The following is a 23,720-nucleotide window of genomic DNA, read 5'->3' as shown; positions in this document are numbered from 1 at the left end:
AATTCATGAAAATATTGGCATATATAGGGAACATGTTTCTTAATTATAGTGGGTAGAAAAGCATGATTGCAATTATAGAAACTTCATGAAAGATTAGAGAAAAATAAATCCCAGTATCAATGGCATTAGTGGAATTAATTATAGGCAATTTCTTATGTTTTTCTTTATATTTTTCAAATCTCTTATAATGGCAATTCATTACTTGTCTGATAATTTTAACATAAGCATACAAATAATTAAAGTTACATGCTTAATTTCATTTCTCCTCCTCTCTGAGCCTTGCATTGACATGCGATGTCAAATATCCTGAATAAATACTTACTTAGCACATGCATCCACTTGGAATTCCTCATCTGAAATAGTTACTGTTTGTGGTACATTGACTTTTACTTCAAACTTAGGCAACACTGGAAACAAAGAGAAATATAGTTCAGCCCCTACAAATACTGGAGAGCAAAATTTATTACAATTACATAGCTAGGTATGGTTCTATGCACCATATTTTCCTCTGTGTACATCTGTATAGACCATGTTTCAATTGCCCCAAATTCTGTGTTGCACCAGTAAGTGATGGTGTCTCATTAATGATTAATTATTTCCCTTTCCTTTCTCTTCTCTATTTTCATAACTTTATATTTATTTGTTGTAATACTTCCCAGAAGATTGTGTAGATTTTATAAATGAGATATTTCTTACGAAGTAAAGGCAGGGGTCAGAAAAAAGGATGAAAGCAAGGAGTGAGAAGCAAGAAAGATAATAAAGCAGAAAAGGCCAAGAAAGGAAGATGGGAGAACACCAAACAAAGCTTCACCTACTTCTTCTAATTCTAACATAAAAGCTACTTGGTCAAGTCCTCTGAAAGCTTAATTTATATAGAACAATTAAAAGTAGCAATTGGTTACCATATCTATTAACGGTAAATGGGTGTGTCAATGTCTTTCCTGATGCCCTGTTCACAATGATAGAGTATTCGCCAAACATTGGTTCTGAAATCAATCTGAATGAGAGTTGGGTAATATTTTGAAAAGGAGCCACATTTTTCCATTGAAAAATCCCATTGTTTTGAGGATCCTAGAAAATAAAGAAGAAATAAAAACAGAGGTCATATAAGAGTATTATCTTTTCCTTCTTCATTTGGGTACTTTCTGTAACTATGGGAAGTAAAGAAAGCTTTTTCATTTTATTGAGCTAACTAGAGGCTTCAAATACATTTAGATACCATACTGCACAATATCAAAGATCTGAATTAGTAGAAAGAGACTCCATTAACTTTTCCCTGAAAACCAAAATTCTATTTTATAATAATAAAATCACCTTCTTAGCTAATTTCTAAATTTGTAGGTGTATATGCTTTCTATTTCCTTAAAATAACATATGGCTAAATTAGGATTAAGAAGGGCCAGCAGCCAAAATTAAGCAATTTTAAACATAAAACTCCTTTAAAAAGAGCTCAATCTTTTCTTTTCCTTGAAAACTTGTTACTGCACTTGCCACACAGACTATACTAAAAGTGACAGCCCTTTGTTTAGATCTTCATCTGATGTCTTATATTGTGTATATAAAGATTTTCTCCTCCGCTATTTCAGTTATCTTAACTTGTAACTATGCATAATGAAAACTAGACACAAATCACTATTTATCTGAATATTTAAAATAATAGAAATGAAAAAAAGATTTCTTACCTGAAGTGTGATTAAAGGATACTGCAAGAGGAAAAAATAAGTAGGTTAATATTGTAATAGTGCACTGTTTTTTGGCCACATATTGCATTTATAAAGATTATTTGACTTAATTTAAGTATTGAGACTGCTCTCGTTTTCACAGAGAGCAAAAGGTTTCATGCAACCCATTCTTACATGATAAAAAGTCTTAAAGAAATATAAATTAACTCATGATAAATGAAAGTTTTATGTTTAAATTTGAGGTTAGCAATGAAACTATACCTGCATAGTTCTCTATGTTAGAATCTATTTTCATACTTATGAAAAACTTCCTGATGACACTTTCTATAGCAATAGATTTGTTTAACTTGCTTAAATTCCAGTGTATCATTAGAAATTATTGAACTCACCAACTCCTCGACAGGTTTGAACTTGGTATTCAGTGTCACAATACGAATTTGAACTAAAAGAAAAGAGGGGGGGGGGGCAATATTTTTTCTTGTTATTTCTCTCCTAGGTATAGCTGTTTACAAATAGACATAGAAATAAATTGCCTTCCTATCATAGAATACTGCTCTCCCTTCTCCCTTGACTCTGATTTGATCCTATCTTATTGCTCCATGGTAATTCCTCTGCTGATGACGCTGGTTGCTGCTAATGCTGACACTAGCTACTGCCACCACCGGAATTTGTGGCAGAATGAGTCATAGAAGGAAAAATGTGAAATATGTATGGTAGGAGTTAAACATAATTTTTCTGGGAAAAATGTATTGATGTTAACAAACATTACTATATATTAATTTGAGCAGAATTCTAGAAAACCATCTTAGCTATTTTTTTACACATGCCTGTCCATCATAGCATTTTAATAACTCCAGAGAGAGAATATAATGCCACAAAAAAACTCACCTTATAAATTCTGTTTCAATTCTTTTATTTCTTTTCAATAAATCAAACAAAATCTATAGTTGCTCTCATTTAACCTTCTATTTTACATCTCTAAGATCAGAATTTGCTTGGCAAAGGCCAATAAATCATTAACAAAGTCAAGACAAAACCAAATTCTTTTGAGTCCTTGATTAGTGTTCTTTATGCTATCTTCTACTTACAATAATAAAGAAAATAGAAGGGCTTTGCTTTGGTTTTCAGATTTATGATTACTTCTACTGAAATGGATAATAATAATAGTGATAATAAATGTCATTTATGGAGTCTTTACTGGGCACTAGGTACTGCTTTACATTGACAATCTGATTTTATTCTTACAATATTTGTATAAGTGAGATATTTTGATTATCTTCATTCTAGAGATTTAAAAAGTTGAGTCTAAATAGAGATTTAACTAGCTTACCCAAAAGGTAAATTATGGAGCAACAATTCAAACCAAATAATTTTGTTCTACATCCCATGCTTGTAACCATTGTTTTATGTATGCCTGTCACTAGAATTTGTACAAAGTAAAAGTGGCATGCAAAATTTTAAGAAGCAAAGCATTCAATTACTGGAGCTTGAAGGAATTATTTTATAATTGACCTACTCAACCAGTAAAAATTCTAGAGATCCATGATTCTATAACATTAAGGATAAATTTAAGACTAAAATTCCTATGTTTGGGTTGCCCTAAATTTGAAGAATGTGTTCATAAGGTCAAGGATACAAAGGAAATGTGAATATTGACTTACCATTCTCTCCAGGTTTGTAGATGGGTTTATCTGTCTGCACGAAGGTTACTGTCTCTTCTGAAACGAGTGCTACGGACCGCCTCTCAAAGATTTCAAGAGTATCACCCTTAGCCAACAATGTCACAAAAGCTAACTGTTCAGAGGACTTTTGAGAAACCTGTTTATGTTAAAGAACAGAGAATGGGACAATTATTTGTAGACATTAAAAAGGTGAACAATGTCTTAATTTGGGTTCTCAGTTTGAGAGCATTTTAAGCTCATTATTTCTTAATGAGAGACTGTGATTACTTGTTTTAATTTTTTTTTAGTATGAAAACAGTTTTTAATAAACTTCTTTTTTATGTCTTCTTGCCTTCTATTTTTTTGGTTGCCCCGAATTCCAATTCTGCTTCCCTTTACCTAGATTCTGTTTTCTCATATTGCTGAACAACTCTATCAAAAAGCAGTAAATACATTTAATCATTCCATATAATAGAAAACGGCAATATCTCACACATTTTTTGCCTATGTTAATTTTCATTTTGTTTATTGCCTCAGAAATTCTCTTGTTTTATTCCCTAGCTTCCATAGTCATCTGAAATCAAGATTTGTTATCTCTCTGAAATTATTATTTTTTAAATAATAATTTCCTGTTCCCACCCTAAGTTCTGAAATGGCAAATTCAGTGCCTCACCTGGAAATCTGCGCAAGCATAGAAGTTCTCCTCCTCCACAGGCTGGTCAAAAATAGTGACATTGACTTCATCATACTCTAGGACAATACTCAAGGATACAGACTCATTAAGGTTTAAAAGGTGGAGACAGGCTTTTTCTGTAGAGTGACTCTGAATCACAGAGGAGACCCATAGAATATATTGCCTAGGTAGGAGAAATGCAGAACACGCATAAAAGGCAACATTAGCTTATTGAAATGGTCCTGAAATACACACATCTTTCATTACAATGAATGCTAAGTATACAGAGAGAGGTATCTTAAAAAATATGTCAATTCCCTTTATACACTTGTTTAAAAATTTATGAGGCAAACCAGCACTCAGTCTCAGAAGTGGTAAAGTATCAAATGCTAACACAGAATAGGTTTAACGAGGTCTCTGCTAGTACTTTAATATGAATAGAGAGTATAATATTCCCTTACGGTTCTGAAGCCACAGCAACAGTAAAATGAAGCCAAAGGGTGCTCAGAAGCAGGGTGAGCACCATTTTATCCCAATGCCCGAACAAGAAAGAGTTCACTGTGACTATTATCTCTGTCTTTGTCTCTCTTTTTCTCTCATTAGAAGGCAGCTGCCTCAACTCTCCACTGTCTTTCCTTCCTTCTACTCTGCCTCTCTCTGTATTGTGTTGCTTTTATAGCCACACAATGAAGGATCAATTACTTTTTTTGGAGCAAGTATCATAAGAACCATCAATCACACTTAGATCGCCTTTCCCATTATTTTCCAGGGGGTTGTTACTTAATATACGACTTCCTTCTTAAATTCACTGATGCTGCTGTTTTTGGAATTAGCTGTAGAGGCTGAACAGGAAGAAAGAGGAAAACAAAGAAAGCAGTTGTGTGACACTTAGGAGTCATTAGTTTAATTTAGTATCTTGCTCACAGGGCTGACCGCAGTCCCAAAAGCATTAATTTGTAGGAATTAGCACATGAAGGAAAACTGCCCCTCTAAGGCTGTGGTTAGGACAATTCCCGAAAGGTAAAATTTCCAGGCTTCTGAGAGAAGTAGCATATCTGATGTTGCCAAAACCCAGATACAAATAGATATCTCAATGCAGACTCATTTTACAGATAATTGAAACTGTTAAGTCATGCTTTTATAATTTCATAATACAGAATACAGCATTTAAAATGTTGCTATGCATTCAACATTTACTATGATTTTCTTTTTTTACAATGTTCAATATCCTTTTGTACCTTAAATATAAGAAAAAATGGAAGAAAATGTGTTGAATATGTGTGCATGCATACATACATACTAGTCACTTTGGTAGAAAAGAAAAAGATTTAACATAATTTTGATTATAAACCATTTCTTTTTTTATTTTTTAAATATATATTTTATTGATTTTTTACAGAGAGGAAGGGGAAGGGATAGAGAGTTAGAAACATCGATGAGAGAGGAACATCGACCAGTTGCCTCCTGCACACCTCCTACTGGGGGTATACCCGCAGCCAAGGTACATGCCCTTGACCGTAATCGAACCCGGGACCCTTCAGTCCGCAGGCCGACGCTCTATCCACTGAGCCAAACCGGTCAGGGCAAAGTAAACCATTTCTACCAGGAAAATGAGCCATACCAAAGTAACTGGCGAACTCTTGACAGCATCCAGTGTGATAATTCTCCCTTCTTCATGTTTTCTTTAGCATCCTTTCTAGTTCAAATATAGATGGAGTTATTACACTAGGTAACAGAAGACAGGAACTGGTGTCAGTCTTTTAGAAATAGGCTTGCAACAATGCAACAGCAAGTACAAAGGAAAAAAAGTACATAACCAATTATAACAGATGAGAGCTATAATGGAAAGTAAAATACAGGCAACCATGAGACCTAGGGAATGTGACAACAAGGGCTCCTTGATGACTACATTTCACATTCCAGTGCAGAACTGTGCTCATGACAACTCTGACGATGTTGTTCACTCACTTGAATTAAAACATGGCTCCCTCCCCATTCCTGTTTAGGACTTTTGTGGGGGTTTTTCAGCCTTTCTTCTAAAGTTGCTGATCCTCAATTGTTGACCTGCCTTACCAGTTTTAAGATTTACTTTCTTTCCACTGGATCGTCAAGCTGTTAGCTCTGTTTTTGATCAACACCTTTCCCGCAGCCCCTTAGACTTATTATTAGAATCACTCTCTACACTCCACCCTCCATACTCATAAGATAAATTAAGTCACTAGCTTCCAAAACAATGGAAGCTCAGAACTTCAACTCATCAGCATTCAAGACAAGCAGCACCACAAGGTAGATTGTTTATAAATCAAAGCAACCAATTCGTAAACATATCCTTTGAGAGGAAATCGAAGATGGCGGCATAGGTAAACAACGGAGACTGCCGCCGTGGACAACCACTTCAAAAATACAACTAAAAGTTGGAGCGGACATCAACCAGAACCACGGGAAGGCTGGCTGAGGAGAGTCTCTTCAACTAGAAGCAAAAACAACAGCATTCCGATGCTCAGCGGAGGCGCAGTGTGGAAAATTTAAAGGTACGGCGGTGCGGTGGTGAGGGTGCGCGCGCAAAGCGGGCTGGCGGCTGAGGGCGAGATTGTCGTTTTCAATCAGGAGGGAGCCTCAGACTCTGGGCTACAGATCCGGGCGAGTCTCTAGGGACCCAGACTCAAACGGGAGAAGCGGGACTGTCTGGCTACGGCCCCTCCGAGGTTTGCAGCGATTGCTGGGACTGAGAAGCAGAGCCCCTAGGGACGGACTGAGAGCGGCCATAGCTGCTCCCTTCCCCCGCCCTGTTGAGCCCGCCCCGCCCAAACCCTGCGCAGAGCCATTTGCCGATCGCCTCAGGCAAGGGCTGGACTAGCGCCTCCCCTGAGGACTGAAGTTTTCCCACAGCTGATTTCCACAGCCAGTCGGCCTGGTGGTCAAATCCCTCTAGTGTTAACTACAACAATTAAGGCTTGGCTAGAACAAGACTGCACACAGAGACCACAAGGGGGTGCACCAAGAAAGCATAAAAGATGCGGAGACAAAAAAACATGACAGAAATGGAGGATATGGAGCTAAGAATCGCAATTTTGAGGGCTTGCCATAAATTTGTGCAGAGCCTCACGAAAACTAATGAGACCCTCGATGCTACGATAAAGAAATTAGAAAGTAAGCATACACGGACTGAAATAAAGAATATTATACCCAATAGCAGACCAGAGGAGCACAAGAATCAAACCAAAGATTCGACAAAAAACACCCAATTGGAAAAGCAAAATGAAAAAAGAATCCGAAAGTGTGAAGATAGTGTAAGGAGCCTCTGGGACAGCTTTAAGCGGACTAATATCAGAGTCATTGGAGTGCCAGAAGATGAGAGACAGCAAGATATTGAAAACCTATTTCAAGAAATAATGGCAGAAAACTTCCCCCACCTGGAGAAAGAAATGGACTTACAGGTCCAAGAAGCACAGAGAACCCCAAACAAAAGGAATCCAAAGAGGACCACACCAAGACACATCATCATTAAAATGCCAAGAGCAAAAGACAAAGAGAAAATCTTAAAAGCAGCAAGAGAAAGAGGCTCAATTACCTACAAGGGAATACCCATACGACTGTCAGCTGATTTCTCAACAGAAACTTTGCAGGCCAGAAGGGAATGGCAAGAAATATTCAAAGTGCTGAATACCAAGAACCTACAACCAAGATTACTTTATCCAGCAAAGCTATCATTCAGAATTGAAGGTCAGATAAAGAGCTTCACAGATAAGGAAAAGCTAAAGGAGTTCATCACCACCAAACCAGTATTATATGAAATGCTGAAAGGTATCCTTTAAGAAGAGGAAGAAGAAGAAAAAGGTAAAGATACAAATTATGAACAACAAATATGCATCTATCAACAAATGAATCTAAGAATCAAGTGAATAAATAACCTGATGTACAGAATGAACTGGTGACTATAATGAATCAGGGACATAGAAAGGGAATGAACTGACTATTCTTGGGGGAAAAGGGGTGTGGGAGATGCGGGAAGTGACTGGACAAAAATCATGCACCTATGGATGAACTCAGTGGGTGGGGAGTGAGGGTGGAGGGTGGGGTGGGAGCTGGAAGGAGGGGAGTTATGGGGGGAAAAAAGAGGAACAAATGTAATAATCTGAACAATAAAGATTTAAAAAAAAAAAAGCAACCAATTCGTTATTTTCAATGCTGAAAAAAAAAATAAAGTAATGAAACTTCTCTAAAAGAGTTTTATTTTCCAAATGTATTTTTTTTCTGAGTAAATGACTCAGTTTATCTTATCTGGTCAACATGGTCCTGAGATTATTGGACTCTTATCCCAGAAAATTCAGATATGAATCCAACAAAATCTATTGAGTACTTGTTTATTACGCTAGTTTCTAGAGATAACAAGATAAATAAGACACAGTTCTCAAAAAGAGTTTACCTTCTAGTAGAGAAGGAAAGAAATAAAAGGGGAAAGGAAGAGAGGAAGAAGAAAAGCAAGGAAAAAAGGAAAGGAGGGAAGAAGTATGGAAGGGGGGAAAGAGAGGGAGAATGATAATAAAGCAAGGGGGAATGTTTTGAAGAGGGAGGTTGCTTGCTGACTACTTAATAATTAACAGGCAATGTGTTATATGCTGATATTGACAGGATCCCATTTAAACTTCATGAAATACAGTTTTAAATTTATTATTTATTCTCATTTTACAAATAAGAAAAATAAAGCACCAGAAAAAGTCATTAATTTTCATAGGGTCACTCAGACAGTAAGTGATTGGGAAGAATTTCCTTTAACAACTATAAATTAAGTGAGATTAAAGGATATTTTCATAGGTAAAAATATGATAGTACATGGATTAATGTACTATCATCTAAATTCTCAGTATGTTTCTACTGAGGAAAGGGATATATAATAGAAAACATATTACATCATTGTCACTTGACAGACTCAATACTATTTACATTATTAGTGGTTCCTACTATGGGAATACTTCTATTCACATATTCATTTAGTACATATTTATTGATTATTTACTATCTGCTAGAATTATGGTGTATGGTTGGGATGAAGAGATGAATATAAGTTATTAGAGTTATTCTATCAGGAAAGGCAAATTCTAAGTAACTAATTGAAAAATTAATTATTTCACTACAATTGTAGCAAATGTTGCAGAGGAAAATGAACTATAGGGCATCATGAGAATGTACGTTGGGAAGGACTTAGTATTGAACCAGGTCCTGATGATAAACAGAGTAAGACTACTTCTTTTCTTAGAATAGTTCACTGTTCACCCAGCAGGATATGTAAGCATAAATTGCAATGCCATGTGATACAAAGAATGTTCTATGGAAACTATGAGCAATGCTCAATGGAATCACATTAAAAAGATACATGTGAAAGCTGAAAAAGAGTGAAATATGGAGGTTTGAGTTGGAAATATTAACATGATTATGACTTTTTTAGATAGAGTAGAAACTGAAGAAATTATTACTGAAGTAACAGCTTTCTGAAGAGAACTATGATTATAATCAAATATTGGGTATGTTTTTAAAATAATAGTAGGTTCAGTTTTGAAGAGCAATGAGTATAATAACTCTGTACTTCATAGAAGACAGAAATGAATGAGGGTAAAATAGCAGTAAGAGAAGTATGAGTTTGCTCAAAGACTATCCTAGGTTACAGAAGTAAGAGCAATATTAAATACCATATACTTACTCTAATGCTAGAACTTGAGGTGGTTTTGATATGTGATGAAGAAGAGCGAGAGGGTGAGGTCGACACTGATATTGAATGCTGTTGCAATTAGACAAGAGAGAGAAGACAAAATGAACATATAGATGAGGTGATGATTTAAGTTTAGCATGTTAAGTGTGGAGTTACTGCAGTACAACAGAGATATGACACCCAGTAGACAGAAGGAATAAAAAATCTGCTCCTCCGAAAAAAGTTGAAGATGTGGATAAAGATTCTGAATCATTACATCACATATATGATGCTTGATATCACAGACATTGCTAACATTATATGGAAAAAACATTTTCAAAGGGAAAGAAGATAACCAATGGTAAGGGAAAGACTGGTGAAGATCTGGCTGGCTACTCTGCCACTCCAGCTGGGTGCTATTCATCAGGCATGGGACAATATTGGTTTATTTTCCTACTGTCACCGAGTTGAATCTGAGGCAATGCCTGGAAGTGTCATTTTGACATTATATCTTTTAAAAGTTCTTGAAATAATGGGGATACATTTTCTTGATTTTTCCAGCTGCATAAAAAAATGGTAGTCCATTGTAAGTTTCAGAAATTTGAAATCTATTTCACAGTTCCTGAGAACATCTTGAACTTCTAGTTCACCTTTATAAAGTGTTTAAGCAAACACTACAAATAAGAGTATTGCCCAAGATTAGTAATGTATAGGCTGTCAACTATGTTTTAAACTAAACTAAACTATACTAGGCTATTCAGTTCCTGATGTTGTAATCCATTAAAAGGGAAATCACCTTTTCCTTATAAAGGAACAACCAGCTTGACAAGTGAAATTGCCCTTCTTGTTCTCAGATTTTTATCTCCTGCAACACTGATTGATTGTTAGAATTGCCAAGAAATTTCTAATCACACAATAGCAACCTGTGGATGAGTGACCAAAAAAATAAAAAATAAATAAATAAATAAAAGGAGAAATAGGTGGATAATGAAGGGCAAACTAAATACTTATGATGTGACTGGGTTTATAGAGCCACTTATTATTATTATTTTTTTTTAATGGGCAAAGTTCAACACTGTTAAAAATAGGATTTTATCCCAAGTCACTTAGAGTCAGTTTTTATATTTCAATTTGCCTAAGTGAGCACCACTAATCCTATTACTTCATCCAAACAGACAGACAAATAAAGAGAAATGTCAAATGGAGTCTTACCAAATGTTACCACCAATATGGTACTTCAGGCATCTTTAGTTTTATAACTTTTTTCTTTACTAGAGAAAATATTAAAATCCTGGGACGAGGGATGGATAAGGTAAAGAAAGGATGTGTAATAATGATAAAAATATGATATGGTATTCATAATAATGTAGTTCATCACTGAAACTACCATCTGCCTGGGAATTGCTGCTACCATCCTTGGATTTTAACCTCCATTCAACATAGATGTTTATTTATTAGCTAAACAATATTAATTAGATGTGTTTTAGGTTCTATGATTCAATAGAAATAAAAAAATTCTATAAAGTTCATTTTCTTCAAGCCCCAAATCAACTTCAAACCATGTAAATGCATTAATAGAGAAAGAAACATTTTTAAGAAGTTTTCTACCTGGAGAATGGCAGAATCAAAGGGGATTGCGCCAAAGAGGTGTCACTTGAGGATATTCAAGTTTTTATTTTGTTAATATATCAAACTCAGGAGCCTTAATAAATGTTGTACTCCATGCCTAGGACTATTATTACACTTCAACTTGAATAAGGTAGATGATGTGGCAATAAATGAAATTTGGAAGAGGTTACTAAGCTGTGGGGCCAAAAACATATTTAATTTGGAGCCTGGACATTAAGTATGAGTGATGAGGTATTGTCTGATGGTGGGGCAAAGGTATAATGGATACCTTAATGTGAAACTATCTTAAAATCAAAGACTGCTGAGGCAACTTGATAGAATATAATAGAATTTATTATGGGGTAGTTTACTCACAACAATGTAGGGTCAGAGCAGACAGATGACCCAGCAATCTGTACAGATTATTCTTCACCAATAGACTCTTGTTACAGGATTTTTTCTTTTTATATAGCACTAGAGGTCTGGTGCATGAAATTCGTGCATGGGGGGAGGTCCCCTCAGCCCAGCCTGCACCCTCTCCAATCGGGGACCCCTCGGGGGATGACTGACTGCCGGGGATCGGGCCTAAACTGGCAGTCAGATATCCCTCTCACAATCCTAGACCACTGGCTCCTAATCGCTCACCTTCCTACCTTCCTGGTCGCCCCTAACTGCCCCCTCTGCAGCCTGGTCACCTCTAACTGCCCCCCCTGCAGGCCTGGTCACCCCCAACTGGCCTCCCCCTTGGCCTAGTTGCCCTTCACTGCCCCCCCTGCCAGCCTAATCACCACCAAATGCCCCCCCTGCCGGCCTGGTTGCCCCCAACTGCACGCCCTCCTGCCAGCCTGGTAGCCCCTCACGGCCCTCTGCCGGCCTAGTCACCCCACACAGCCTGATGTTCAGTTGCTTGGTCATCCCTCACTAACCCCCCTGCTGGCCTGGTCACCCCACGCAGCCTGCTTGTTCAGTCATTTGGTCGTCCCTCAGTAACCTCCCTGCCGGCCTGGTTGTAGGCAGCCATCTATTGAGGGTGTGATGGTCAATTTGCATATCACATCTTTATTATATAGGATAACTCAGGTACTAATGATTGAAAAGACAAAGGGACAAAGAATGCTATACCTATTGGTCATCTTGTGATGGATGATTGTTTATAATCAATACTATCAACTGTTTGATAATTATCTCAGTTGTCATGCCATTCAGGTCATCACCAACAAAAATATTTATGGCTACTGTTTAAGGGATATAGATAATCATCAACTAGAAGGCTCTGGTGTGTCAGTTAAGAACAGTGAGGTTGGTTAAAGGTCACAATATGAAAAATTAAAGACATCTGAAACATAGATATGGAGTTGGTTTTGTTCACAGCCAAATCTATAAAGGTATAATTTTCACTTTCTCCCCAGAATGAAAGCGATAAAAGTTAGCTAACCTGTGATTCTGGATTCTCTAAAACAGTGGAACTTTCTCTCCTGTCAACTCCTGGATTGATAAAACAAATTAAGATGGGACTTCTATGACGTAGAAGGGAAGTGCTGGAGGTTATATTATTATTTTCTTGTGCATCTTTTCCTTTACTTGATAAATGAAAAGATAGTAACGTAAAAGTGAAATAATCTTAACTGAGTGGGTCTGACCTACTTCACTGTGACCATCTGAGCAATCCTCAAACTACCTTGAGTAACCCTTCTGGTTTGGACACCTAACTCACTGTGATTACCATTTTGATATTTAAAATAATATTTTTACATATGACTCTTGCCATATTATTTTATGTAACTTTACAACTCAGTCTTTCTGCCACTTTCTAATATCACAGTGGTGCAGTGATGATGCATTTAATGGAAATATATTGTGTTTCTATGGCCTGAGTCATATTTTCAAATTACTTTTTCACAGCTTATTTTGCCTGGGGCCAATCCATATTTCCTTATAACTCTGACTTTGTGTCTCTGATGATAAATACCATGCATTTTAATCTGAATTGCTGTTATGACACTCATGGAATAAGGTATGACATAATTCAAGAATCTGGTTCAGCCCTAACTGGTTTGGCTCAGTAGATAGAGCGTCAGCCTGCAGACTCAAGGGTTTGATTCTGATCAGGGGCATGTGCCTTGGTTGTGGGCACATCCCCAGTAGGGAGTGTGCAGGAGGCAGCTGATCGATGTTTCTCTCTCATTGATGTTTCTAACTCTCTACCCCTCTCCCTTCCTCTCTGTAAAAAAATCAATAAAATATATTTTTAAAAAAAGAATCTGGTTCAATTGCTATTCTCTACTAAATACATTCCTAGATGATCATGAACTTTCAGGGATACCTCCAAGGCATGTTACCAAATTGCTAACTGTACATAACACCCCACAGTTCATCATTTCCCTCTTGTTTTGGACTCCTGCCAATGCCTACTACCTAACTATTTCTTGAAAAGGCCTCCAAGCAAGATATGAAAAGCAGGATAACTTGTTTAAAAGAGTTTGTCATTCATTTAACAAATAACTACTGGACACTTACTATCTGCCAAACCTTTAAAAAGGCACTAGGAATTCAACAATTCATTAATAAGGTATATGAGATTCCCACTCTAAGAGATTTAAAACCTAATGGGAGAGAAAATTTCAAAACCAGTTATAATATAGTGTGATAAGTGCTTTGATGGGAGCAGTAGAACACATAAGTCAGGTGCCTACCAGAGACCTAAGCAGCAGGGACAGCTACCACCTTGAAAGTGTGATACCTCTTTGTTGGAGTAAAGTCATAGATCCCAAGTGAAGTTGAAAATGTTCTACAACTTAGAAGTAAGAAAGAATCTGTAGAGTAAAAGGATTCAGTGTGACCAGGGCAACTAGAATGCAGAACCAGAGATAGGATGTACTGAAACTTGAGGCAGCAAGCAAACTGAGGTGTCAAATCATGAAGCCATTTTGCTTTTATTTTTGCTTATCAGAAAAAAGAGATTTAGAAGGAAAAATATGAAAAACAACATTTATGAAGCTTTTACTACATGCCAGCTACTTTCATGTACATTTTCTCCTGTAAATGGAGCCTGGAAAAAGAGAAGTAATGAGAAATGCATTGGATTAAATGGTCGCCAACTCAGATTCATGTGGCTTCAAATATGTGTCAAAGTCCTTAGTTGGAGTCATAGAATCCAGGAAAGAAGACACTGTTGTCCTTTTAAGAAGCGTTGCTCTGAACTGCTGTCTTATCAATACAGGAGTTTCTTTACTCCTTTGATCTCCTAGATCAGGTTTCTCAATCTTTTTAAAAAAAATATGTTTTTATTGATTTCAGAGAGGAAGAGAGAGGGAGAGAGAAAGAAACATCAATGATAGGAGAGAATAATTGATCGGTCGCCTCTTGCACCCTGGGGATTGAGCCCACAACCTGGGCATGTGCCCTGACTAAGAATTGAACCATAACCTCCTGGTTGATAGGTCAATGCTCAACCACACCAGCCAAGCAGAGTTTCCCCTTCTTGGCATTATTGACATTTGGGGCTGGATAATTCTTTGTTGTGTCGATTGTCCTGTGTGTTGTAAGATGTTTAGCAGAAGCCTTAACCTCTGCTCACTAGTTGCCGGTAGCACTTCCCCCAGTTACGACTACCAAATGTATCTGCAGAAATGGCCAAATGTCTGGGGGGGAAAATTATCCCCAGTTGAGAACCACTAGAATAGTGCTTCTCAAATGATGTGAGAATATCAGAGAATAAGGTATTGGTGTTGTTGACAAAGTTTGCATTAGTCCTTGGGGATATAAGGAAACCTGACTACAAATTAGGTTCTTCATTCTGAGTTTACGTTCTTCTGACATGTTTGATATCAAATATCCTTTCTTTTATAGAGTAATGGTAAAAAAAAATGGTTTTACTTTTTAATTTCTTACTTTGCAAAATAAAAAATCAGCCATCTTTTGTCAATTTTCTAACTTTTATTTTGTTATTTTATTGATCTATAAAATCCATAATATATTCTACAAAGAAAAGTTAATGACCACCTCATCAAAAAAGAAATATTCTTATAGCATGGGGGAAGAAATATATCTGGACTAATTCTGACTAAATAGGAAATAGAAAAGTTTGTCTTAAAATCCCGTACATTCCACTTTTATCCCCCCCCCCCCAAGAAACTTCTTCTGTCATTATAATTTATTTTAATAATAATGATGAAAGTGTTAGCTAATCTGGAGTATGGGTATTATAATGTAAAGTGAGTGTATGTTAAAAATGTTTCAAGGCCAAAGAAAGGTCTCTTTAGTAGCAGAATTTCAGGCATAGGCAATTGTGGAGATATTAGGGGCAGGGAGTCTAGCTTAAATTATACTAATTTTGCTGCTAAGATTAGTCCTATAAAGTAATATAATTTCCACAGAAATTTAATAAACTCAGTACACCTGCATACTGAGGAAGGAAAAAGAATAAAGTAATATTTCTTTATAATACTTAAAATGATGCTTTTGCAAGTTACAAGCACTCTTTTAATAGTTTCCAATTGAGATTTGAAACAATATTCATAAGGCATGTTATTCTTTTAAGATACTAATATGTCCCAGGGCATTATAGAAGATGGGATAATATAATTCATCTGTGTGAAGCAAGAATAGTGACTGGATTCCCAAGTCCTGTGGGTGAATCTATCCCCCAAGATCTGTGATACTGTAGAAATTTTCACAAAGCACCAAAACACTGTTTCTGGCTACTCTGTAGTCTCACATGCTTCCATATTCCTGAGTCTTGTGTTTGGTCACTTTATCCTTCCCTTCCTATTTCTTCCATGCACAAAGATCTGCATTGCCAACATACAAAGTTGCTTTGTTCTTCTCAAGGCAATTATATCTTGAATTTGGCAGCAAATAGAAGGGTGCTAAGAAGGTATTAGAGGAAAAAGAGTGTGGTAGGGGATACATTAGCAAAAGAAAATAAAGTATTAATTTTAGACCAGGACATCTTTGGGATGGAAGAGATGGTAAGGCGAGTGTTTTCTCATGTAGATTGTCTCTTCTTCTTGTGGCAATGGAGAGGGCCTACTTGACAGTCTACCTCATTGGTGTTGACTAGAAAATTCCAGACTGGTTGATTAAAATTATATTTCTGCAAAAACTTGAAACTGCAGTTAAAATCAGGTACTAAATCTAGGTTTGGTATCATGGGCTTTTAGCACAAGTGACCCTATTTTGAGCCTATGGTTTCTTTTTAACAGTTCTTGCATTTACAGACTGATTAATCTTGGACATGCTGAAACCCCTTGGAAACTGATTTTCTCATCTGCAAAATTAGAAAAATAATAGCACCAATCTTATAGAGTTTTTATGAGGATTAAATGTGTTTTATGAGGATTAAAAGTATTGAGAACAGTCCTTGGCACTTAGTAAATATAATAAATCTTAGGACATAAAGGGTGAAGTAAAACATTGGATGTAAGCAAATTAAAACTTTTTGACCTGGCCTCATGTTTGCTTTTGTAGAATATGGCCATTGTAAAGTACATAGTCTCTATGATTCCTCCTTTGTTTAGTCATCTTATCTCTGTGATTAGAATCAATTGTTTAGAAAAGCAGTGGCTATTTGGTTGGTTCCAAGGCAGCGATTTGCATTGTTCCAGGAAGAATAATCAGTTTCTTGCTGTGACTGGACTCTGTCCAATTGGTCTGGAATTGTGCAAATTAGTCCAACAATATTTGATTAATTTAGTCCAACACAAACATGGGAAAATTGCTTCCTGAACAACTCCATCCACCAGGACTGAAAAAATTAATTCAAATGTAATTGAGCTCTCATAAAACCAGGCATTTTCATTTATAAACTTAAGATTGTATGAATAAGAAAGCACTTATTCAGGATTAGAAAATATTCTAAAGTCAACAAATCACCAGGCTTGCTGTTGAAAGCCTTTTAAAGATCCATTGACCAGTGATAGTTTCCATGTATTATATAAAGAAGTAAAGAGATGATTTTCCAATCTATGTCCCATGTCAAATGAAAAAGAAATGAAATATATTCATTGTAAAATTTTTATTATTCTAGTAAGCCCTGACCAAGAATAATGTGCTCTTTTAAAAAAAAATCATGTTGTTGAAGAAACAATACAACTATACAAATTAATCCCTTTTACAGCAAAACTTTTGGTGGCCCAGCTAAGCAAGGCATCCTGTATTATTGGTGAATTCTTTCACTTTTCCAAGTTTTATCCTATTACATCAATAAAATTGAGAACATCGCCTATGACTTCACTCCACATCTCTCACAAATTTTCAAATATATTTCAATCCATTTTTCTCAACTTCTTTCTCATGTCAGAAGATTAAGTGTCCCTTCTGTATTTAAGATCAATTCTTCCACCTGTATTTTAGATTACACTTTGTCCATGTCTTTGAAATCTTGCATTTTAAACAATTGGTCAATGTCTGAAACAAGCTAATATTTTGAATCAACTAGTTTTTGCCTCATCATGTCTATAAGGATACCTAGTCTTGCAAATGCCTTTGCAATATGCAATTGAATAAAAAAATGTTAGCCTAAATAGATAAAACTACTTCCCTTTTCAATACTTAAGCCAAATCACATTTACTTCCCCCTATATTGCAACACACAAGACTATTGATTTTAGCCTAACTGATGAATATTATCAAGATTAAATCTGAGATTCCTGGGGCTGAGCAGTAGGAGAAGACCTTGCATGGAGCCAGTTAACTGATGAAGGTCAAGATTTTAAATAAGAAAATGGTGCCTCGCCGAAACCGGTTTGGCTCAGTAAAATATATTTAAAAAAAAAAAAAAAAAAGAAAGAAAATGGTGCCTCTTTGAAGTTGTGGAGAACTGACACTCTTTGCTTTATATGAATTTCATTTACATAGTTTTAGAATAAGACACATTTTCTAGTTAGAACTTGTTTTCATTTTTCAAGCCCCATTTTATAATAAACAAAGTCTAAACTCAATAAAATTCAGTAGCAAAAGCAAATTAGTTTTTTTAATATCTATTTTTTTATTCATTTCAGAGAGGAAGGGAGAGGGAGAGAGAGACAGAAACATCAATGATGAGAGAGAATCATTGATCGGCTCCTTCCTTCACACCCCCTACTGGGAATTGAGCCCACAACCCAGGCATGTGCCCTTGACCAGAATTGAACCAGGGACCTTTCAGTCTATAGGCCAACACTCCATCCACTGAACCAAACCAACCAGGGAAAGCAAATGAGTTTTTTAAAACAAGTTTGCTGTACTTCAGACCAAGTGGACTTCTCTCAATTTCTCAAATAGAAAGGTCTTTCTCACCAGAAGTCTTTTACCCGTGAGGTTTAATTTATTTTCATACTGTATCTGAATTTAAAAATATAAATTCATTATTTTAGGACAATATTATCTCTTACTGGGGAGAAATACTTTTGACAGAACCTATTAGAACTTAAGAACACTAATATCTATAAATCTCAGAGGACTATGTATTGACCATAACTATTTGTGCCTTCCCTATTCTTTTCAGATTATATTAAATTTTAAAAATTATTGGAGGGTGTCAAATATGTTACAAGGACTGACTAGAATTCTTGAAGCACAGAGATGAGTACAAAATGATCCTAGCCCAGATTAGCTTGAAAATATGTATCATTGTGCTCTTTGTAACTGCAGTTACATAATTTTGTTGTCTTATTGTTGCAATTCCCATTATGCAGGGTGTGACAAAAGTAGGTTTACTAGTACACTTGTGAGTGTGTGAAACAATTTACTCTTTATTAATTATTGTATTATTTTCCATACAAACAACTATAAACCTACTTTTGCCCCACCATGTATAATTGAAGTACAGATCTCTAAGCACAGTGTTGGCTTAATAGATGTTATTCTAATCAAATTGGATTTCATATTAAATAAATTTCTCTAAACTTGTCCTTATATACATGTTCTCTAGTGCAAATCAACAAATTATAACCCCCTACATCTAGAAGTGATCAATCTACTGCATTGTGGTGCATGGACAGGTTCCATAAATTCATCTTGGTTTTATTTTCACTCCTGTCCCCAAAGTGCGTCAGTAAGTATATTTTTTCTTGAGAGTTTGTATATGTTATACCAGAGGCATGGACATGTGAGTCCCCAAATGTCCAGATAACAGCTTCCAATTCAGTGGAATTCTTAATCATATTAATGCAAATATATTTCCTTCCTGAGTTCTAAAACATCTATATCAGAAAGGTCCATTGTCTGAGAGGGGAAAAGAAGGGTTTTACAATAGCCACTGCCAAATCCACAACTTGGCTCCCAGAGTCATATATTTCCATCTCCTCCAGAAAGAAGAACAAACTCTCCAATATAACCCATTCTTAAACCTCCTTGCAACAATCCCCCAGAATGTCCTGTTCTAAATTTATAATCATCTTGCAACAGATTTGTTAAGGCTCATAAAGTGGTATGAATCTTTACCTCAGGCCATTTGGTGGACTTTTTTAATACTTATCTTTCACTTCCAAGAAATAAGTCAGAAAATTCCATTTCTAGATTACCTTAAAGCCAGGGAACAGATAAATGATGTAGGTTCTATCAATTATATGCATTGTTATGGATTTGGAATCAGAAGTGAGTGAAATGAAGAGACAGTGGAGGAAAGTGAGCATGAGTGGCAATTTCTAATTCATTGAGGATAAAATAAGCAGCATGCTTTTTTGCTTCTTGTCCAATGTGTTTATTCCATAAATCTAAGAGTCAAAGGTGGGGATTCTGATCATGTCTAGTTACATCAATTTTAACCACCCCATTGGGAACTAGATAAACAACCAAGAGATAGATCTAGGCTCTGTTAGGCCTACTGTGAAGCTAACTTGCATCAAAATTCCAGTTTTTGATAGTCAAAAATTCTCCTCTCTCAGGTATTACCAGCATGGTAATATAAAATATTTTTACATTTTTCTTTTCTTGAACTCATGTATTTTATAAACTATTCAGGTTGCATATCTTTGGGAAAGCTAGGAGGAAGTTCATAGGTATGGATTATTCACCCAACTAAGGTGGAAAGCAAAGAAAATTATGTAAATATTTATAGATAAATTTCAGCAGTCTATATCACACATTGGTGAAAAAGATAATCTCTTGTTCACCATTAATGAAGCACCCATTAGCAGCAAGCATTTGGGGACCACATTTCCACTGCTTATTGTCCACTACTGAGCTGACTATTTCCAAGAGTTCTAGGAAAGTCAAAAACGAATGACAAGCCCAGGACTCTAAATTAACCCTTCACATTCAGACTTCTGTAACAGAATTAATTCCTAAATTATTGATGAATGTAATGAATTACCTTCTCTCTATGCACTCAGAATGGTACTATGTTTGTGCCATTCTTGAAAATACTGAGAAAATAGTCATGTAAATCTTTCTGTGTAGGACTTAATTCTCTCATATTACCCAGTTGAGAAAAGTTGCTCTAAAGTTTTGGCTGAAGATATGCACTGAAAACGATGTCTTTAGGATGGCAACATAGGAAATTCTTAAAATTCCCTCCTCCATGGATGCACCAAGAATACAGTTACACATAAATCAATTCTCTTTGGGAAAAATCCAAATTCTTCTGAGTAACTCCTACACATAATATAGAGAATTATCAACATTGATGAACATGGTGATTAATATAAATGATTGAACATTTCTGGTTCATTGCTTATAAAAAACATGAATTTATACACATGATAATTAACATGATTCGTCTCTTCATTAAGGACATTTTAATAGCTTGTTAAGATAGTAAATTCAATAAATATAGATGTTGTGCTATATTATAAATATTATCTTACACTAATAAAAGAGAAATATGTAAATTGGTCATCACTCTGCTATGTCCACCAGCCAATCAGGATGAACATGCAAATTAACCCAAGAAAGATGGCAGGTTAATTTGCATACATAGATGCAGAACAAAGACTGAAGATGACTGAAGACTAAAGAGGCTTGGCTTCTCCATTGTGGCCAGACCAAAGGCCTGGGTACTGGGTGCCGGAAGAAAACTGGTGCCAGCAGCCAGGGGAAGGAAGGCCTATTGGGCGAATCTTTGTACAATGGGCCTCTAGTTATTTTATAATTACCATAGACATTGTTACATTTAATAGGCTATATTTCTATAATTGTCTCCTAATCTGTCTCCTTGCCTCTGACTTTACTTCCATAGTTATTTGTCTTCACAGAAACCAAATTGATCCCCCAAAACTAAAATGAAGCCAGATCATGTTCTTACTCTTTAAACCCCATAATGGCTTTCCATTTCCCACAGAAGAAAAGCTAATGTCCTTAAAATAGCCTACAGTTATTATTACATGATCTGACCTTGTTATCTCACTGTGCCTTCATTTACTCAACTCCAGCCATTTTTACTATCTTGCTGTTCCTCTGTTCCTACTTTTGTTACTGGCCATACTTTTGTTTTTCTCAGTCCTTTTCCTTCTGTCTAGGTCCTTTTCTCTTTCACCACAATATTCTATTGTCTAATTTATCTCCTTGATATTCTATTGACTGATTCTCTCACCCCCTTTAAGCCTTTGCTCATTACATATGTCTAATTTTGACCATCTTATTTAATAGCAGTCTAGCCACCACCATCCCTCACATTTTTCACACTTTCTTACCTTTTTTCTTCCTTTAGCATTTATTACCGTTGACAACGTTCACTTAGGTTTATTGTTTACCATTAATATGACCATTAGAAAATGTAAACTTTATAAGGTCTGGGATATTTCTGTATTCTGTTCACTGATGTATTCCAAGTGACAAAAATACTGGCAGGCATTGTAGGTCAATCAGTATTTCTTCAATGAATAGTTGACCCTGAACTGTAATGTACTACAAGTATAGATTAAGAATATCTAAAGAAATGTTTTTAAGTATATGTAAAACATATAGAAACAAAACTATGATGGGAAGGTTTGCCAATATACACTCTATTTGCTGGGTTCACTTAACTAAAAATTCACTAGGATATAACAGACTATAATACAAATAATAGAGTAGATTTATGAGATATTTAAATTATGTACTTCAGAGAACATATTTCTTTTTCAAAAACACAATGTACAGGGTTAAATATTTTGTCATGATTTTAGAAATTATTAAACATTTTAAACAAAAAAAAACCCCTCAATACTTGGAAGAAAGGAAATCACTCCTAAATAATTCTTGAACTGAAAAGAATTTCAAGTAACCACAGAGTATATGTAATAAATGATATTAACAACATTGCAGATCCAACTGTATGAGATGTGGCCAAAGTCCTACCCAGAGAGAATGTCATTATCTTGAATGCTCTTATTTTTTATGACAAAAACTAAATTTATATTTGTCACTTATTCAAGATCACACAATTCAGATGGCTGGATTCCATTTATTGAATCCATTTATTTTTCCATTGGATAAGCTGTATGATACTCCTGTTTAGAAAAGCCTTTTAGAAAAAAAAAATAACTAATCACCCACCTGTCAGAACCTCTATCTCATCTCGGTTGTGAACATAAAAAATAAAAATAAATTTGTGCTTATATTTAAAATTACATAGTGTCTGCACCAACACTAAGAGATAAGATTCCATAAATTGATACATTTTATTGACAACAAATATGATAATCACTTCAAGAACCTCTTAACACCAGGGAATTCTTTTTTTTGTTTGTTTTATGAAAACAAAAATAATAGGTTTTTATACTGAAGCATCATTAGTATTAACCGCCTCATGATTTGAAGTTAAAGATGAAGAAACAGTGTAAGAATACTGTTCCAGTGATGAATAGCTATACAACAAATTACCCCAAAACGTAGTGACTTAAAACAACTGCAATAATTTTATTATCTCTTACATGCTCTGAGGGGGGTGACAGGACCCTTTATTAGAGTTTCTAGTGCAATTTCTCTCAAAGAGTGACTGGGTCTAAAGCCATTGCAAAGCCTTCCTCACTCACATATTTAGCAGTTGAGGATGACTGTCACCTGGAAATTCAGTTGGGACTGTTGTCCAGAACATCTACAAATAGTCTTCTTGTCCTTGGTTGCTGAGTTCTAAAAGTAAACTTACCAAGAACTTCTCAGTGTAGGCAGACACTTCATTGAGCTTTACAATCTAGCTTTGAATGTCACATTTGTTGAAGTAGTGTAAACCAAATCACAGACCCTTCCACTCGATGGAAAATGTCAAAGAATTTTGGGGCCACATTTTAAAATTGACATTGACATTATGAAAAAACAATCAGATCTGAATCTATAATACAATACATTCTATAATAAAATTGGCCTAGACTCTTCAATGAATGGATGCCATGGGAGAAAAAAGAGTAGATGATAAAGAATAATGAGGAGTATTTTTTAAATTAAAGAAACCAAAGTGATGTCAAAAATGAGTTTGAAGGCTCAAAATGGAGTCGGTTGTGTTAAGCCCC

At 35.7% G+C, this 23,720-nt stretch overlaps 1 protein-coding gene across 1 annotated transcript in view; it reads right to left on the bottom strand.

Annotated features, from left to right (window-relative positions):
• Positions 1-4,673, bottom strand: part of LOC139007351 (ovostatin homolog 2-like) — a 35,786-nt gene extending 31,113 nt beyond the window's left edge. Inside the window, exons 1-7 of the mRNA XM_070410706.1 lie at positions 4,478-4,673; positions 4,017-4,200; positions 3,344-3,500; positions 2,072-2,124; positions 1,683-1,703; positions 903-1,071; positions 323-407 (exon numbers count right to left, since the gene is read on the bottom strand). Of these exons, the coding sequence (XP_070266807.1) occupies positions 323-407; positions 903-1,071; positions 1,683-1,703; positions 2,072-2,124; positions 3,344-3,500; positions 4,017-4,200; positions 4,478-4,542 (734 nt within the window). The 5' untranslated portion in view covers positions 4,543-4,673. The remainder of the gene's footprint in view (positions 1-322; positions 408-902; positions 1,072-1,682; positions 1,704-2,071; positions 2,125-3,343; positions 3,501-4,016; positions 4,201-4,477) is intronic.
• Between the last annotated feature and the right edge of the window lie 19,047 nt (positions 4,674-23,720).

This window comes from Myotis yumanensis, unplaced genomic scaffold (genome assembly GCF_028538775.1).
Source record: "Myotis yumanensis isolate MYYU_CA2020_CCGP unplaced genomic scaffold, mMyoYum1.0.hap1 SCAF_3, whole genome shotgun sequence".
NCBI classification, from domain to species: domain Eukaryota; kingdom Metazoa; phylum Chordata; class Mammalia; order Chiroptera; family Vespertilionidae; genus Myotis; species Myotis yumanensis.
The sequence above is the reverse complement of the archived record's forward strand: the minus strand, read 5'-3'. Positions and strand labels throughout refer to the sequence as shown.